Below are 19,075 nucleotides of genomic sequence, written 5' to 3' on the forward strand. Positions count from 1 at the left end.
TCAGGAACGTTGGGGAAGCTGGAGGTGAGTCAGAAAGGCCGGTAAATTGAACAGCTCTGAAACCCGACCCTTGGCATTGAGCTGAGGGGTGGCGGGTTTGCAGAAGGTAACAGTGCTTGCTTTAAAATTCAGGGGGCCCAAGGGAGCATCATCTTGCAGAAAACCGCTCTAGTTGGTGAGGAGCCAAGTGTGGTCCAGGCTCCAGGTACCTGGGTTTGCTGTCCCACCCTGGCCTGTGAAGGTGACAGCATGGACGTTGTCAGGTCTGCCCTTCCCCCATAGCTGTCCTGCACTCACCTGGTAGGAAATGAAGCTTTAACTTTTGTAGCCTCTACTCTCCTGTGTGTGGGTAAGGAGACCAGGTAGCTACATCGAGAGACCTTCATCTGTCTCAGTTGAACCCACTCAACATACCCACCCACAAAACAATTCCAGCCCCCAGGGTTCCTAAGACCCCTGGGGAACACCTCATAGCCAGTAGAATCCCAAAGGGAAAAAGGAAGGCCTCCCCAGACCCAGCCCAGGACAAGGGCCAAGTTGGAAAAAGTGACTTGCCGGCCAGTCACCATGTTTTTCCCCAGTGAAAGGCTGACTCATTGCAACAGGCCTGGGCTGGCTGGGACTCGAGTCAGTGGCTTGGAACATGCCTGGACAGTCAGTGCCTTGTCTGAAAGGCTGGTCTGTGAGAAGCCACGGGTCAGGGGAGCTGAGGCCACAGCTCTGGGGAGCACTCACATACAACCCCAGGAGCCAGAGGCAAGTAGAGGGTGGAGGTCCCTATCTTTCCTCCCTCCTTGGGGGCTTGGCCTAGCACGAGTTGGGTAAGGTCTGCAGGGGCCCTACCACCCAGGGGGAATTAAGTCCTAATGTCCTGAGACATTAGTATTATGGTTCTTCCTCCTCACAGGACATGCAAACAAAAAAACACTGAACGTATATGTACAGAAAACCAATCAGGCTTGATTTTCTTCATGAGGTTATCTTAATACTTTCCTTTGAAATATCAAAGTGGAATTGTTTTACAGTCTGGGGCAAGAGGGAGGGGAACTGGGACCGCTTTCCTAGTGTCCCAAGAATGTGTTTGTCTGCCGATGGGGTAATTCCACACCATGCAGAGTGCAAAGTCTGACTGTGAAGGATCCCCACTCCCCCTCCCCAGACTGTCTTCCCTCCTCATGCCTTTGTCCATGTTGACCTTCAGGGCTCTTTGGCAAGGACTTTTTGAATCATAGTTGGCTTAAATCCTGGCTATGCGATCTGCTTGCTGTGTGACCTTAGGTAAGTCACTTGATCTCAAGTGACTAAATTTCTGTACGTGTCACATGGAAAGTAGGCAAGATAAATGCATGCAGAGTGCCTGGAACAGCACTCAGCACCTAGTCTGGCTGACATACTAGATCTCTTCTGGCTTCTCCCTTTATTGCCCTACAAAGCTGCTTTTTAGGAAAAAATACTGTCAGTCATTTACACTTTAGTGTGAATAAGCTCCTGTACCTACTTTGTGCAGATTTTTCTTTCTAACCTCATAACAGTTTCTGCGAGATCATTAATATTCTCATTTGGTGATGGAGGAAACAGACTCAGGGAGGTGAAAGAACGCTCCCAAGGTCACACAGCAGAACCTCGTTCATTCAGGAAACACTGATTGAACTTCTGCCCTGCCTCAGGATGGGGACTAGGAGCACAGAGATCAGTGAGTCAGACCCCTCATCTTAAGACCCTCATGGGTAACTGGCTGTATTTGAATGTTTCTGTCATCATTCTAATTGTTCAGATCCCTGTAAACCTTGTGCATATAGGCAGGGAGAGCCTTCACCTTCCCTCCAATTGCCTGTTCCAAAGAGTCATTTTCTTCCTAGTGTGCAGGACTGGCCCTGCCCGAGGCTGATCTACCAGATCAAAAAAGCCTCCTGCCTTTTCTTTCCACATCATCTCCTGGGGCTCTGCTGAGTACAGATTTCCAAGTCTACATCAGAATTCCATTCTTGTCCCTTCTTTTGCACTTCATGATATAATATATATTACAGAAACACATGTCTCATTGTAAAAGAGAGAGAGACAGAAGAGAAGAGAGAAGAGCAAAATTTTCAGAGTAACAGTAACTCCAGGTCTTGCAAAGATGGCTAAAATTTTGTTGTATTGTCTGCCAGAACTTTCTCTTATGCAATTAGAATATAATTGTGATAATAATAATAAATAATATAATTGTGATAATAATAATAATAATACTCTACCACTTATTTTAACTACCCCTGACTTGGAGCTTCCTCTGTACCAGATACTGTTCTAAGCACGTTAGATAATTTAACTCATTTATTCCTCATGGCAGCTCAGTGAGCTGATATTTATTGCCCTCATTTTACAGGTGCGGAAATTGAGGCAGAGAGAGAGTATTTAAAAGTACACGCATTACGCTTTAAAAATGGGATCATTCTGTTTGTGACCTACTTTCTCCCCCTTAACAATAACAATTCTGTGTCCTTTTTCATGACTCTTTGGCATTCCAAACTTTATACATACCATAAATTACTCAACCAGTATCCTGTTGCCCATTTTTCTGACTTTCAAGTGTTGTTTTTTTTTTTTAACTATGAATGACATGAAGATGTCCATCCTTGTAGCTTAATCTTTGAAAATCTGACAAATTACTCCCTTATGATAACTCTTTGAAGTGGACTCTATATGTACATGTACCAAACCTTCTGGCATCACTTGCAAATTGCCTCCCAGAGGGACAACCTTCATGGGATGCTAAAGGAATGTGAACTATCACAGTCCCGTGGAGGACAATATGGTAATATCCATCAGAATGACAGAGGCTCATGGTATGATCCAGCTTCTGGGGGGTTTAATCCCATAAATAATGTTATACACATACAAAATGATATACATATATAATTAGTCATTGCAGCCCTGTCGGTAATAGTGAAAGGTCAGCAATAACCCCAGTGTCCATAATAAGGAACTGATCAAATAAACAACAGTATATCTGTAGAGTGAAATAATATGCAGTTGTAAAAAGAATTAAAAGCTTTTCTATGTATTCATGGGACTAGCTTCCCAAGATACAGCAAGTTAAAAACGTTGTGAAGTTGAAACTATCACGACGTTGTTAATTGGCTATACTTCAGTATAAAATTAAAAATAAAGGCTTCTCTCTCTTACCAAAAAAAATAAGTGCAAAAAATAAGTGCAGGGAGGGACAAATTACAGGTACAGGATTATCAGATGCAAACTACTATGTATAAAATAGATAAGCAACAAGGAGATATTGAATAGCACAGGGAATTACAGTTATTACCCTGTAATAACTTAATATGGAGTATAATCTGCAAAAATACTGAATCACTGTGCTGTACACATGAAACTAATAGAATATTATAAATCAACTATACTTCAATAAAAAACATGTGCAGAATTATGTAAGTAGCATGCTATTTCTATATGAAAAAGGGAGGCAAGTGATAACCCTCATTTGTAGTTGCACATATAAACACAGATAAGCTCTAAGAAAAGTTCTAACAGTACCTACTTGCCTGCTTACAGGAGATTTTGCCTGGACCAAAGGGATCAGGATTAAAGAGTATGAATTAAGACAAAGTAATTTTTTTCCCTGATCACTTTTTGTGCTTTTAGATTCTGAAATGATGCTGTGCTTCTATTCAGAAAATGAACGTTTAAACATTGCCTTCTGGTGTTCAATTTTTTTAGGTGTGATAATGCTATTAATTTTTTATAGAATATTTATTTTTGAGAGAGAGTGAAATATTTACAAATGAAATTGTATAATGTCCAGATTTGCTTCAGAGTAATATATAAACAGCAGAAACAGAATGGTATATAAATTACAGATGAAAGTGATTAGATATGAATTGATGACTGTTAAAGCTGGAAAGCTGATAGAAGATTCATGATGCTCTTCTGTCTACTTAAATAATTTACGGAGGTGAAATTCACATGAAATCAAGCACTTTAAAGTGAACAATTCAGTGGCTTTTAGTACATTTACAGTGTTGTACCACCGCCACCTCTAATTCCAAAACATTTCCATCACTTCAAATTAAAACCCGGTACCTATTAAGCAATTTTCCTCCATGTCGTCCTCCTTCAAGCCCCTGGCAACCATCCATCTGTGTTCTGTCACTATGGATTTATCTATTCTTTATACGTCATATCAGTGGAATCATACTATTGGTGACTTCCTGTGTCTGGCTTCTTTTACCGAGCATAATGTTTTGGAGGCTCACCCATGTTATTGCATGTATTATTCTATGTACACATATTGTAGCATACAGCATGTACCGCATTCTTCCTTTTAGTCCATGGTGTTTATATACCGCGTTATGTTTATCCATCCCTCTGCTGACATACATCTGGTCTGTTTCCACTTTTGGCTGTTGTAAATAGTGCTGTTAGGAGCGTGCTTGTACGTGTCCTTGTTGGAGTACCTGTTGTCAGTATTTTGGAGGTATATACCTAGGAGTGCAATGGCAGAGTTAGATGGTAGTTCTGTGTTTAACTTTTTGAGACATCACTAAACTGTCTTCACAGCAGCTGAACCATTTTACATTCCCACTAGCAATGTCGGAAGGTTCCGATTTCTCCACATCCTCGACAACACTTGTTATTTTCTGTTTTGTTTTTTCTTTATTGCAGCCATCCTAGTGGGTGTGACGTGGCATCTCATTGAGGTTTTGATTTGCATTTCCCTGATGACTAATGATGTTGAGTATCTTTTCATGTGCTTCTTGGCCATCTGTACATCTTCTTGGAGAAATGGCTGTTCAGGTCCTCTGCCCATTTAAAAAATTGGGTCATTTTTCTTTTTGTTTCTGTCTACTTTCATAGATGTTTTAAATTCTCCTTAGTAAAAACAAAGGGTACCAAATATTAGATATTTTATTAAAAACACATATTTTTTCTCCCGTGGAAGGGGAGTAGTATTCTCTCCTTTTTCTCCTACTTTAATTCCTCAAAGATCTCTGCATAATCTCAACCTCCATCTACTTATCCATAATGGGGTTTCCAAGAAAACCATATTAGCTCTTCAAACAAACAAACACAAGTATCTTCCTTTTCACTCTTACAGGTGGGGTGTAGGGCAGGAAAGCAGGGCTCCTAGGATTAACCAAGGCCGGCTGTCCCTAACACTCTGGCCACAGCCTGAGGCCATCCACCCCGCCCCCTACCTAGCAGCCTGGTGACTCATTCCCTGCTGCCCTACCTCAGTGTCTTTGCTAAGATTCCTCCGGGAAGGGAGGGCCCCGTCTATAGCGGAAGAAACCTTCCGGGCCCCAGTCCAGGCACATCACAAGACTGGATGGCCCAGTGTGTCGCTGGCTGCCATAACCAATGGGAGAGGCTTCACCCAGCTCATGTTCTGCTGTGGTAGTCGGGCCAAACAGATGGCTTGGGATAAACAGGGGGTGTTGGCCTGTTGGTGGGGGTGGGGGGGTGGAGGGGTGGGCTTTGAGTGGCCCCAGCCTCCTCCTGGATGCTGGAGAAAGAAGTGGGTGAAGTGAAGGCCATGCCCGAGGAAGGGGCTGTAGTTGGGTACCTTCCAAACAGTTTGTGATATTTTTTTTTAGCAGTGGAATTCTCGTTCGAACAAACCTTTATGGTATTTAGGACAGAGAAAAAGGAAGCTGCTCCAGCTAAAGACGGGGTGAGAAGGCCAGAGGTTTCCCTCCCTCCAGGCCACGTGGCACTTGGGGAGTTCTGGGTCTCTGGGGAACACACCGATCCCGTTAACACAGAGTCTTCACATGAAACCACTTGGGAGCTCTGTGCAGTCTGTCTCGTGGCAGCTCCAAGGGTCTCCAAGGCCTGAGGAGGAACCTGGCAGCATGGGAAGCTGAGATGCTGGCCCCCTTCTACAGAGACAGGTGGCCTCTTGCTTACCCCTCCTTAGCCAGCCACATACTGGGGAGCTGACCACGGGCCGCAGAGATCAGCCAGGGTGTGGGGGCACAGTTGTCCTTCCAGCAAGACAGCTGGGAGCATGGCCTCCCTCCCTCCTTCCAGTCTCACCCAAGTGGTCTGCAGGTAGCTACTGCCCCAGGCCCTTTTATCTGGCCCTCTCCTAACCTTAAAAGAGATGTGAGAAAACGAATGCCCCCTCCTCCCACTCCAGAAAACTTAACATAGAATTTCCTCAAACCCAAATTCTAGTTCTCAGCACAGTTAACTGGTAAGTGCCCCCACCCATCCACCCTACTGGCCTCACCATGCCCCAGTTTGCCTGTAGGGCTAATTATTTTTTTTTTTAATATATTTATTTATTTGGCTGCATGAAGTCCTAGTTGCGGAGTGCAGGATCTTTGGTTGCAGCATATGGGATCTGATTCCCTGACTAGGGATCCAACCCAGGCCCCATGCATTGGGAGAATAGCGTCTTAACCACTGGACCACCAGGGAAGTATCAGAGATGGTACGTGGGCATATTTGTAAGGATGCAAATAAAAATTCAGGTGAATAACTTCATCCTGAGCCTGTTATCTCCTTCACGCACTAGGGATCCTAGTACCTATTCCATGGGCCTATACTGAGGATTAAATGGGATATTGCATGTCCAAGCCCATGTCACAGAGCTCAGTTTAGAAGTAGTTCTACACCAGAGAAAGGGCATGGCTCTGTCCTTTATAGAATGTGTCACCTCTGAGGAGGCTCAAATTTCTCCTGTCTTAGCTCCAGTTTTTTCACTTCTAATTAATACCTACCCCTCACAGTTGTTATAGGAAGTAGAGATAATTCACATAAAGTGTTTAATATATTGCCTGGCATAGGGGTAGTACTCAAAATCTGGTAGTAACTGTGACAGTTATCACTACTTCTATTATTATTATGGCTGGCATTGCTATTATTTAAAGGGAAGAGCAATGGGGTTGAGTAGTTAAGCACATAGACTTTGGAGACAAATTGCCTAGCTTTAAATTTCAGTTCACCTCTGGAGCTGTGTGACTTTATGCAAGTTACTTAGCTTCTCTGTTTTTCTCTACCATATAAGGAAGATAATAATTAAACCTACCTCATGGAGTTGCCCTGATAATCAAGTTTTTGTGTAGGGAGTGATTTGAAGAGTGGGAAATAATAAGTGCTACAAAGTGTTTGCTGTTAGTAATAGCAGTATTAGTATTATTACTAGTGTTCACAACCAGACTCTGAAAGCCTTTCCTTTGGCTCTGATTAAGAAGAGCCACAAACCAACACAGTCACCATTCCAATAATGGTTTAGTGACTCGGAAGCTGTGTGACCGTCTGCAAGTTAACTCCCCTCTCTGATCCCGTTTTTACTTCTCTCTAAAATGTAAAGTATAATAGCAACGATAATGGTACTTCTCGGTTGTTAGGCTTCATTAATGAGCGATGACCCGTGGGAAGCTTCGAGCTTCTAGATAATTAGGCTCCTGTTCCAACGCCCTGCTTAAATCCAGCTCCGTACCCCACCCAGCCCTCCCTTCCCCCCGCGGGAGAGTGCTCGGATTCCCTCCTGCGGGGCCTGAGGGGGTTGCTGCCCAGCGCCTGCTGCCAGGCCCTATTCTGGGGGCCGAGCGAGCCCGTGGCCGTGCCAAGCTTCCCCGGGGATCAGGTTTCTGCTGACGCGGTGCCAGGCACGTCTGCTTCCAGGAACCGGCAGCCGCATTTAGCCGCGGGCCGCACATGAAAGGGCTGCAGTCGGAAACGTGACGTTGTGTCAACAGGCGAGGCAGGTCAGCGCTGGGTGAGACCATCCCGGCAGCCCGGAGGAGGCTCACGCCCTGTCTGAAGGCGGCCAGATCCCCAGTGTCCGCTCCCCGGCCCCAGAGACCGAGCTGCACCCCCTCACCCGCGCACACACCCCTGTTTCACAGAGGTCCTCTTTGTCCTGAAGGGGCCAAAGACTTGGAGTGCGAACCCCTCCTTCCGCATCTCTCTCCGAACCACTTGGAACCTGCTGGCACCGGCCTGGAAAGAAGGTCAAGGGCAAGCTAGAAGCAGAGAACAAGGCAGAGGGAGGGCTGCCCCTCTGAGGGGTGTCTGATAGACTCCAGCCAGGGGATTCTGGGTTGACGCTGTGTGGAACCCTCAAACCCTTTTTAGTTCAGGGTGCCGCAACCACTTCCCTCTGCCCCCACAGCTATTCCCTTGAGTCACCAACTGGGGAGGAGAGGGGGACAGGCAAAAAGATTCTGGCCTTGATTTCAACCCCCTGCTCCATCCCCAAGATAAACTTGATTTATTTAGGTTTTTACCCAAAATGTCTAGCCAGAAGAGCTTAGCAACTCACGGGGCAATTCACAGTTTAATAAGCAGGAGAACAGGAGCGCCAGTCCCTAAGTTGCTGGGAGAAAGAGGCTGGTGCAGAGTTTACTGTTTGCTTGCTACAGGATGTGTCAGACGGAGCTCAGAGTCCTTTTTTGGTGAATCAAAGACAGGAGTGAGGGGGGGAGATGCCAGACTGCCAGTTCATTGATCAGACCACCAGCTCATCTCCTGACTCCTCCCTAGACACATGCTGCCTGGGGACATCTCAAGCCAGGCAATGCTCGCTCGCCTCTGCTGGCTCATGAGCAGACAGGGAAGGTGACATTTGAAGCAAACAGACGCCAAGGGCAGGTGGCGTCTCTGCCTGGCTGAGAACTCCCTGGGGGCAGGTTCCCTGCATGGGCTCCAGACAGCCAGAGGGTTCTGGAAGATGCTTGGGGATCTGAAGTGTGGTGAGCTGGGCACTGGCCATCAGGAAACATCAGGACACCTCTGAGAGGGAGAAAGCGGCAGGCAGAAACACTCATCAACCTGGTCATTTCCCACTTCTTTTCCCATGGAATTTTTTCTTTTCTTTTTCCTAAGAGCACTTGACTAAGGAACACCAATATTCATTCACACACAAACACACCCAGTGAGAGGAAGTCCAGGAAGGATGTAGAAAATAATCATGGAATGTTGCCTTCAGCAGCAATAGGACAGGATATGGCAAATCCATTAGACCTTGCTAAACTTGAAAAAGTTAGACCTCCTTGGCAGAGGTGCTATCCCCAGCAGTAATTATTATTGCATAATAATCCATTAAATCTTCTTTCAATGTGCCTACCCCTCCAGCAAGCTCCCCAGACATTGAGGCCCATGATTTCAGACGCTTATTTTCTGTCAAGTTCTAAGGACCATGACAAAAGCAGACTGGGGGAAACATAAGCTTTTTGCTGAACTTTGGAAAGAGGTGTAGGGTGATTGTGAACATCTGGCAGGGGTTAGTTTAAGAAAACAATGAAACAAATATTTACCAACTAAATTGACTAAGCTTATTCTGTCTGAATGTGAGTTACAGGAAAAGCTGAATGAAATTACACCAAGGTTAACTAGTTGTTGCCTTCAGTCAAGAGGGGAGAGCAAGAGATAGCCATATCACACCCTTAAGAGTTACTTAAACATGCAGGAGACCATCTTTCTCTTCCACAGGAAAAGGATTATTTTATTAAGTATTTTAAAACAACTACTTAACATTGACTCATAGATAAAAATATTTACAATTTCACACCTTCAGGAAGGCTCCAAAATATAAACACTGTACCTCTCCCTAGAGAAAAAAAAAAATTATTCTTCTCTTCAAAAACAGGAATACATTCATTTTTCTCACTTTTGTAGATCAAGTAATTATACAAATAAACATCTGAAACATTTTCCTTTTTAATATATTTATATAATATATATTTATAACAGTTTTACAAATAAAGGCAATGACTTTATACCAAAATAAAAACAGGAAAAGAAAAAGTTAAAACACAATCAGCGATTAAGCATAGTGCATTTCGAAAAGCTGGTGCAGGGCTAGCTGGACAAGTCAGAAAAGTACTCTGGACCAAAAATAAAACATCTTTTCAAGGAGACAGAATTCTTTTATCAGGAAGGACACTCCATGTGCTATTGGGCGAGGGGAATTAGCCTGCAGAAAGGGTCTTGCTGTGCCAAGGGCTGGTTAGGCTTTTAAGAAGCTAAGCTTGGTTAAAAGGAGTTTTAGGTTAGAGCTGATAACCGAGTCTGGCTTTGCTTGCTGAAATGCTTTTGTGCACTTCAGGGTGCTTGGCAAGCAGGTGCCTGCATCTCTCAGACCCTGGTTTGGTTCCCTGGACAGCGAGGCTTGTTTCCAGGTGAGACTAGAAGCAGGTGCCAGAGTCCCAGGGGATTCCTCCCTCCTCCCCTGGCAGCTAGGCTTGTACCAGGGGGCCCTTTTCAGTTCCTTAGGAAGCGAATCACTAGGAAAGCCTGAGTAGGGAACTACATTCTCTTTATTCATCTGAGGCAGGTGTGGGGAGCAGACCTGTGGAAACCTCCCCAAACCACTACCGTGCTATGCCAGTGTCTGCTACCTCACCACTTTGGAGAAAGTTCAGTCTGGCTGCCCTCTGCCCATACGGTGAGTCACGGCGACAACATAAGGGAGAAGGGTGGGGTCATCAGAACTGGCTGGGAACAGCACTCTGGAAAGCCCTCTTTTGAAAGTACCTTTTTCTCAAAGCCACAGACCCGGCTCCCAAAGTGGAGACTGACTCACAGATCAAGACTTTGCAGCTTTTGGAGATTCAGCTGCTTTGTATTAGAAGGGGCTACTCTCTGGGAGGGGAAAGGCCCAGAGGTCTGAGACAATCCCCCCTAAGTCTCCTGATGTCAGGCAATCCTTCACAAGTTCCCTACGCCCAAAGGAGCTTTAACGTCCCATACCAACACATAATGCATAGTCACGCACGCACACACACACACCACACACACACCTGAATCTTCTCTCCCTGCCTCAAATGATCTTGGCATACACACTGGAACAATCTCGCTGCACTCACAAACACATTTTTTGTTTTTTTGGAAGTAGGGAGGAAGGAAAGCAAAGCAGCAGGATCCCCTAAATAGTTTAGTCTTTGGTTTCTAAGTTTAAAGGGGGGATCTGCTTCAGAGCTTGGAGCAGGGCAGAAGAGTCGATGGCAGGATGGGTCGGCAGGGGAGAAGGGAGTCTCTGGGGCATGAGCAAGGGGGCCGAGATCTTGTCTGGGTTCATGAAGCTGCTGAGGGCTGCGGCAGAGGCATTGAGACCTTGGTATAACACTGGGACAGACGTGGGGTACCAGCACTTCTCCAGCATGGGCAAGTAGGCAGTTGCTGACGGTGGGATCAGGTAGAAGGGCAGGCAGAAGGGAGGCTGGTGCGGGTGTGGGCCCAGGAACGGGGAGCTGATCAGGTCAGTGCTAGTGAAAGGGCCTTCATCATCAGAGAGCTGCATTCTGCTCTTTTTCATGGGGGGTTCTTCGGATTCTTGCTTAATAGCACTGATCCTTTCTCCCATGGTGAACCTGCGTCCATGATCGCTTTTGAAGTATGGCTGCTCGACACGCAGCTCACTCTTCTCCGATTCTCCTCCGTAGCCGCTGTCTGTGTCCGTATCACTGCCACTCTGCTCGCCGCTCGAGTGGGCGAAAGTTCGCTGGATGACTGGCACACAGTTTTTGCCTGGGCCTTCGGAGCCTTTGGCCAGGGAGCTGGGTTTCTCCTTAAAGTCCATTGCTTTGGGGGCTGGGTCTGACGGCTTCCTGGAAGTACCGCCCTGTAGAAGCTCGGAGACCACACGGTGGAGGTGGGTGACAAGCTGTGAAGATTTCAGGTCCCGAGTATTCTCATGCTTGGCCAGGTACTGAAGCACCTCCCGGGCACATGTCTGGAAACCTGAGCAGAACATCTCTTGACCTGCTTCCACATTTCTCCCCGACAGATCACCTGGATCAACACAGATGCAAAGGAAGACATTTCAGAAGGCTCTGTGGTTCACATGGATACCTAGGTTCCAAAGATCCTGGGGCTTTCCTTTTTGTTAATAGCATTTGCTGATTGTATTTCTAACTCCAAAAGTAATATGATCAGGGGAAATTTGAATTACACCAAAAAGTATAAAGAATAAACTAAAAATCAGCCATAATTCTACCTGTCAGAGAGAAAATATGATTTGTAATGGCCGTATAATATCATAGGCATAGACCACATTTAACAGAGACAGACGGTTCCCCCTCTTGTTGCATTTATAAGGAATTCTTGAGTTTTCATTATAAGTGACACAGCCATAATCATCCTAGTGTGCTCATAACCAGAGTCAATTTACAGGACATCATCATCATCATAGCGAGATGGACCAGCCAAAAAATGAGAATGAAGGAGCCATGTCACCTAAAGTACGCTTATTTTCAATGGCTTATACAAGTTGCAGTCATGCTGCTATATTTAAAGGCTACTTCTAGGTCTTTATCATATAGTCTGTCCATGATCCCCAGGAAGTTAGGTATGATCATCTTTCTGTTTTCAATGAGGCAACTGGCAGAACGACTTGCTAGGTTTTTGTGATTCTCATTGTACTAGTTTGGAAAGGAGGGGAGAGAGGAATGAGGGAGTGGGTAGAGGAATTTCTCCCTCGTTTGTACAGGATTATTTGGAATGGGTGAGACCAGACGGTTAGATGACTGTGATTCTTTGGAAGTCCGTAGAAATGGGTGATGAAACTTCAGTGGTTTCGTTAGATTGTGTAATTCACCGAGATACCTAGTGGCTATTCAGGGAACCACATGAAATGCAGGAAAAACTACTGCTGTCATCCTGCCAGGTTCATACCACACACCGAGGGATAAGGAAGTGGAGAAACATTAAAACACTGGGGCATACCCATGATTTATTCTCCAGTGAAACAGGGCTAAGGAAAACAACTGTAAAACACCCACGATGCAAATTATAGGTGCCTTGGCATTTTCAAAGTGGGGGGGGGGGACTCCCAGAACCCCAGAAACTCTTAAGCCAAAATGCCACAGAAATATTTCACCATTTGACTAATATGTATTCATGCCAGGTGGCACACAGCAGCATTCCAAATGAAGTCTGACCTTTTAGGAAAGATAAAACAGCATCTCCCCCAACTAACGTGCATAGGCAATTTGTTGCAGGAATGTTTCTTATACCAGATGTTGAGCTCACAGGCTCTCTATTTGTGCTAGAACTCTAAGGAGATGATAGCCAGACATGGTACTCACCAGCTTGCAGACCGCTCTGCAGGGCAATGATTTTCTGCTGTTGTTGATCAATTAGGTTTGTTAATGCTTTCACATGCTTCAAGGTAAGTTCAAGAACCACTGCTTTTTCCAAGTGACCCAAAGTCTGGAATAAAAAGAGCCTCGGTCAGCAGTGAGCTCAGAGAAGTCCCACCTCTGGGATACTAATTAGCCATGAGATTTGTCAGTCGCCTGGGCTACCCTCCATGGGGTCGCGAGAGTCGGACACTACTAAGCGACTAAACCACCACCACTGAATGTCTCTAAAGGGGGATAAAAAAACTGTTCTTGGTTGGCTAAATTAAGTTTTAAGTTTATAGATGATGTTTAAGAATACGTATATATGCATATATTTTTGATTAGAGGACAGCAAACAATTGTCCCCCATCTTTGGAGGCATTTTGGAAGTAGCAGCTAGCTCAGGAGAAAGCTTTGACAGATAAATTTTTCCAGCAGCCGTTGCTGACCTTAACTCAGGGGAATCCGGAGATAACATTTCTCTGCAGTGGTGTCAACCCTAGTAGAGACTTCTACTGTGTCTGGCAGCCAAAAGGCTTTCCCTAGTTTCTTTCCTGACACCCTGTCATAACTTCTAGCTCATCTACGCTTTTTTGTTGCTTCCTAAATACTAGTTTTTCTCCTAAATTCTACTTTTTTCTTCTTTCCCCAACCAAAGGCTGCCACGCTAATAATCTATTGAGGATCGCCAAGAAAGGACAGGACGTAAAAAAAAAAAAGGGACACATCAAAACAAGTCCTCTTATTTTAAAAAGGGATTCGGGGAAGGGGGTTAAAAAAAAAAAGTGGGTTGCTGGATTTGCTCAATGTGGGAAAAGGAGAACCCTGAGAATCACCTTAAACTCTAGCAAAGGAAGGCCGGCTGGTGTTGGTGCCAAGCTGGACAAGTACAAATGATTCTTATCTCATTTGCAGGAGGTTGCCAGAAAATTCTGAGACTGGAGAAGGGTACCCCCAAACAGAGCCAGCCACTAGCTAGGATCCAGCCATCTGGTCTGCAGTTCCTGGCAGAGCCTGCAGGCGGCGGGTGACCCTCGCCCGCCCTTTGGGCAGAGGAGCTGGTTTGGAGAGGGGCCAGCTTCTCACTTACTGTAAGTTTGAGATGTTCGGGGAGGAGATCCTTCAGCTGGGCGATGCACTCGTTAATCCGGTCACGTCTCTTTTTCTCGATGAGCCGGTGCGGCAGTTTGTAGGTCTCCTGCAAAGCGCACGGAGAGATGGTGGGCGCGGGAGGAAGGAGGTGAGAAGCGCTTCTCCTTCCCCACCCCGCGGCAGAGGAGTCCCGGCAGTGGAGCAGAGTCACACCCAGAACCCTATCTGCTCCTTCTTCTCCAAGCCACTCAGTAGACACAGGGCCCACACCTTGCATACTCCCCTCCAACCGTAAAGTGAGAAAACTTTTATTGGAAACTCAGCGCGTGCGAGGGCCTGGGGTCCACAGGGGCGCGGTGCTCTTACCTTGCTGTCCTCGCTCCGCTTTATTCCCCGCCTCGACTTGTACACTTGGTACATATGGGCAAAATCCATCCTGCAGGGAGAGGGACGAGAAAGGGTCATGACTTGCGCATCGGTTGCAGGAACCCTGACTGGCAAGAACCCCCGGATGCACCCAGAACTACTTGGAGTTGAAAGCCGCGCAGAAGGCAGGACTGGAGTTGAGGCTTGAAGGGGCCAGGGGTACCAACTTACCCTGATAGGTCTCCGGGCTCCAGTCCTGGCGCTTTGGGCAGGCAAGTGGGGGGCGGTTGCGCGCTGGGGATCCGCTCCATTGCGCTGCGAGCCGGGGCCACTCTGCGCTCCTGTCTGCAGTGGTGGAGCGTCGGGTGAGGACTGTCGTGGAGGAGGTTTCGGGGGTCTCTCCGCAGGGTTTCCTCTGAGTCAGAGCTCTCTGAAATCCGCTGGGCTGCGAAGAGCTGCGGCTTTGAGGTACTGCTTCAGTTGGGGGCGTGCATGGTGTACCCGCGGCCTCTGGCTCCGGCTCTGCGCACAGACTGGCGGTGTGTGCTCCCAGTGCCGTCTGCGCGGTGCGAGCCAAGTGAATGAGAAGTGGGGCGGGCGGGGAGGCGGGAGGGAGCGCGAGAGGGGGGGGGGCGGTTAGGGCGGAGTGGGGGGGGGGGATGGGGGGGGAGCCGAGGAGTAATGGAGAGGCTGCGGGCTGGGTTAAATGGGAGCGAGTGGGTGGGTTGGAGCTACGTGTTCTACCCTGTGACTCCAGGCACGTCTGGCCGCTGCCGGGGAGGGAAGGAGCGACCTGCCCGCCCTCCCCCGGCTTCATCACATGAGTCTCACGTGTTGGACAACGCTCCCGCGGCTGCGAGGGAGCCCCCACCCCCAGCCCCGGCCCCCAGGTGTCTGTGGCTGCTTTTCCCCGAAGAGGGGGTTGGCAGGGCAGTCTGGGTCCTGCCTAGCTGGGCGGGGGGCGCGGAAGCTGGAAGGGGCCAGGGAGCCAGCGAGGTGGTGGGGGGAGGTTGGTAACGTGGGCGAACCTGCCCCAGGGAAATGAAGTAAGTTCCCGTCTCCTGGGAGGGAACGGGGGAGGACGGATCCGCCCGCGTCTGACTCAAGCCGGGAGAGGAATATCCCCTCGCTAGCTCCAGCCCAACCCTCTTCCTCCTCCTCCCCCCGCGGCCCGCTCAGAGGAACCAGCGCGCAGCGGAGGGAGTCGCCCGGCCCCCCTGCCTTCCCCAGAGGCTGGGGTTTCTTTCCGCGCCGGCTTCCCTGCCCCCACCCCTCGGCCCCGAGTCCAGGAATCGCCCGCCGTGGGGAGGGGCCGAGGAGGGGCGGGGCGGATGTCACCCCATGGGAAGCGGGCTGGCAGCCAAGCGCAGGGGCAGGCGAGGCCGCCGTGGAGCACGCTGCGCGCACCTGACCCGCTAGGCTGTGCGCCGCGGGTCCCCGGCTTCTTTGGAGCTGCGCTCCCGGGGCACAGTCTGCGTGCCGGCGGACACCCACTTGCGCACCCCCCAGGGTGCCCCAGTGCCCCCACCCCCCGCCCCGGGCCACACTTCGGCTGATCAAGCACAGAAAGAGACCGGGCACGGTGCCCTGCGTTTCCTCCCTCCTCTGCCCCCACTGGAGCAGAGGCGCCCGGGTCCCCTCCCCTTGGGCTGCAACGTTACACAACCGCGGCAGCGGCGCTTGCCCTGCGGCAGCGCGGGGCGTGACACTTCACCTGGCCTGGGCTTGGGCCGCAGCGCTCCTGACTGTGAGCCCTTGTGCCCCGGCCGGGGACCGAGACCCCCAGCACAGGAGCTCCCAGGGGTCGGGGTCGGCCATCTCCCTCCTGCCGGGGACTTCTGCAGCGCATTGTGCGGTCTGCAGCCGGGGCAGGATGGAAAAGAGAGACTTGGAAAAACTACCCATCACGCTGACGTCTTAGCGTTCATTCACTCGACAAGCATTGGTTGAGCCCCCTACCCTGTGCCAGGCGTTGTGCTTAGATACGCTGCCAGATACACTGTAGGTGAATCGAACACAGATGCTGCTCTTAAATTCACAGGAACCTCTGAGAAGGGCTTACCCTGGGAAATGAGGGGAAGGTAGTACTGGGAAAATTGTATTGGTGCTGCTGGCAGAGAGACGGGAGAAGAAAAGATAGAAAGTGTGGGCTTAAAAAATGTGGGGGGGTATTAAGAAAAAATTCTTTTTTAAAATTTAATGTGAACCACAATGTCTGGGCAGAGGAGGAGAGGAGGACGTTAACCCATCGCCCGGAGCCTGGGGCAGAAGGGCCTCCTCCAAGCGGCTCCAGATCTCTGCAATCTCACTGAGGCCGCCCGAGGCCCCCACCTACTCCCCCGGAAAAGTCCGGCCTCTGTGACCTTCTAACTCTGCCTGGAGCAGGGAAAACAGCTGAAACTCCAAGCCTGCTGTGTGAGCAGCGCTGATGCTGTCAGAGGAGGGAGCCAGTGGAAATTCATGACTAAAATAAGGCCTGGCTGGGGATTTCACTGACCTCTGTGCTGCCCTGCCCTGTAAAGTTCGGGGAGTTGAGAGATGACTGTGAGCCTTTCCCACCGTGCCTCGGGTCAGTTACCCTGCTGCCGAGTGACCTGGCTGTGGGAAGGATTGAAAAAAAACAACAACAAAAAAACGGGGTCAGTGCTGGAACCTGGTGAAGATCAGCCTCGGGTGCAGTTGAGGGGGCGGGTAGGGGTGGGCTCAGTCTTAATTGGCAGTGTCCTTGACAACCTAGAGATCTGGGATTCACACGTTGACCAAACTGGGAGTGGATTTCCTTCAGGTCGCTTTGGAGAGCTCCCACTTCCTGTTTATGTTTCACAACCGTCAAACTCATTAGCAAGTGTGAGAAGTGCCTCCTTTTCTAAGTGCTGACTGGCCTGACCTCGCCTGGGGGCTCAGCATCCCTCTGTCCTAGAACCTACTTTTGCTGGCTTGTGTTATCAGCCATTTCTCTGGAGGCGATGCGGCTTCCTGCCAGGAAGGGGGCAAGCAGGACCACAGGCAGGAGGGGACAGGAGTCAGTTCTGGGTTTGTGCTTTCAGTGTAGGGTGACCTGCTCCATTGTCAGAATTTAATAGGGGTGAATGAAGAGTTGTCATGACTGCGGCTCAGCCACAGTTGCACCAGGAAATAAGTACAGGGGAAGGATGGAACACATGTCCCCCCCCAGCGGTCACTCTCCCCCAGCATACCCCTCCCCCCAACCAGGAGTGAACCCAAACAGTTCAGATTCCATGGCTCAGAGCTCAGTGTCATTCCTAGAATGCTTTGAAGTTATCTATACTTTTTGCCCTTACCTGACCTACAATGGGAAATAGCAAAATGGATCGTTTCCTACGTTTTGTTTGTTCCAAATGTACTCTCAAGCATCAAGGATTATCCCCACCTTACCGAAGTGCTACTGCACCAGGTTATATTACTTTTAATGCTTCCCTTCTCTCAAAGCTTATGATTATTTTTTATTGAAATAAAATAATTCCTTCTCCTCATGCAGCTTTTCATCCTGAAGAATCTTAATATTTCAGTTTGTCATCTTTTGTAGATAGTTGGTTTAGTGCTTACCGTGTGCTAGTTTTTAGACTGAATGTAAAAACGTCGTACAGGTTCATTTACTTCTCACCACCACCTTATTGGGCAGTCATTAGCTCATTTTTATGTTTATTTAACACATTTAATGAGAACAACAATGTGCTGGGCACTGAACAATGCCCAGGAATATATAATGTATCCTCTTGAGGAATTTGAGGCTCAGGGAGGTTAAATTACCTACCTCAGGTTATATAGCCTGAGATTAGATCTGGAATTGAACCCCAGGTTTGTTGGACTCCAAAGCTTGAGCTCTTAATCACTATACTTGAGGCTACCTGGTAGGGCTCTTTGGGTTGTGCACTGCTCAACTCCAGGGGGAGCCATTCACATTGCAGTCTGTGTGAAAGCATCCTCTAGAGTGTTGCAAGGCAGCACTGGGCAGCTGCACTGGGTAATCCTGATGGTCGGTAGCCCTCGCCTCTGTTTTGTTTCTTCTCAGTGTGCAGAGATCATATTTTTGGACAAGTAAGGACAAGATTTTTCTTTACTAGTGAGGCTCAACATTTTGGTGGTCTGATGCTGTGTGTTAGAAATAGTTAGGCAGGCCCCTCCTAGCAGGAAATTAGAACCCAGAACCCACAGACCCCTGCATATATCCACACATACATACATCATCACTTTTTGCAAGTTGAAGTCTCACAATTTTTTTTCTACCACAGTTCACAGTAAGAAATACATTTTACATCATGACTCAACATGTACAAACACTCGCACACACTCCCAGAAGTATATTGGAACACAGGGCAGTCAAGGCTTGGTTGGGATCACTACCAATATTTACAACCACTATTCTCTTTCCCATACTCTGAGCAGCCATTGCTCGCTGAAAAAATTTCACCATTTAGGAAAAAGCTAGCCTAATGGATTTCAGACAAAACATTTACAAAATAATTTCTCTTTGATATTCATTCTAACATTTTCTAGTCTTGTCTAGTAAATTTTTAAAGAATATTTTG

The 19,075-nt window shown here is 48.1% G+C and overlaps 1 protein-coding gene and 1 long non-coding RNA gene across 4 annotated transcripts in view; one reads left to right on the top strand and one right to left on the bottom strand.

Moving 5' to 3' along the window:
• Nucleotides 1-19,075, top strand: part of LOC109576136 (uncharacterized) — a 196,512-nt gene that overhangs the window by 54,471 nt on the left and 122,966 nt on the right. The window lies entirely within an intron of this gene.
• BHLHE40 (basic helix-loop-helix family member e40) lies at nucleotides 9,422-15,118 on the bottom strand. The gene is made up of 5 exons (XM_019984839.2): nucleotides 14,757-15,118; nucleotides 14,526-14,595; nucleotides 14,158-14,265; nucleotides 13,032-13,155; nucleotides 9,422-11,736 (listed from the first exon to the last, which is right to left on the bottom strand). Exons 1-5 carry the CDS (start codon nucleotides 14,834-14,836, stop codon nucleotides 10,880-10,882), a joined length of 1,239 nt encoding a protein of 412 aa, XP_019840398.1. The 5' UTR covers nucleotides 14,837-15,118; the 3' UTR covers nucleotides 9,422-10,879.

This window comes from Bos indicus, chromosome 22 (genome assembly GCF_029378745.1).
Source record: "Bos indicus isolate NIAB-ARS_2022 breed Sahiwal x Tharparkar chromosome 22, NIAB-ARS_B.indTharparkar_mat_pri_1.0, whole genome shotgun sequence".
NCBI lineage: Eukaryota > Metazoa > Chordata > Mammalia > Artiodactyla > Bovidae > Bos > Bos indicus.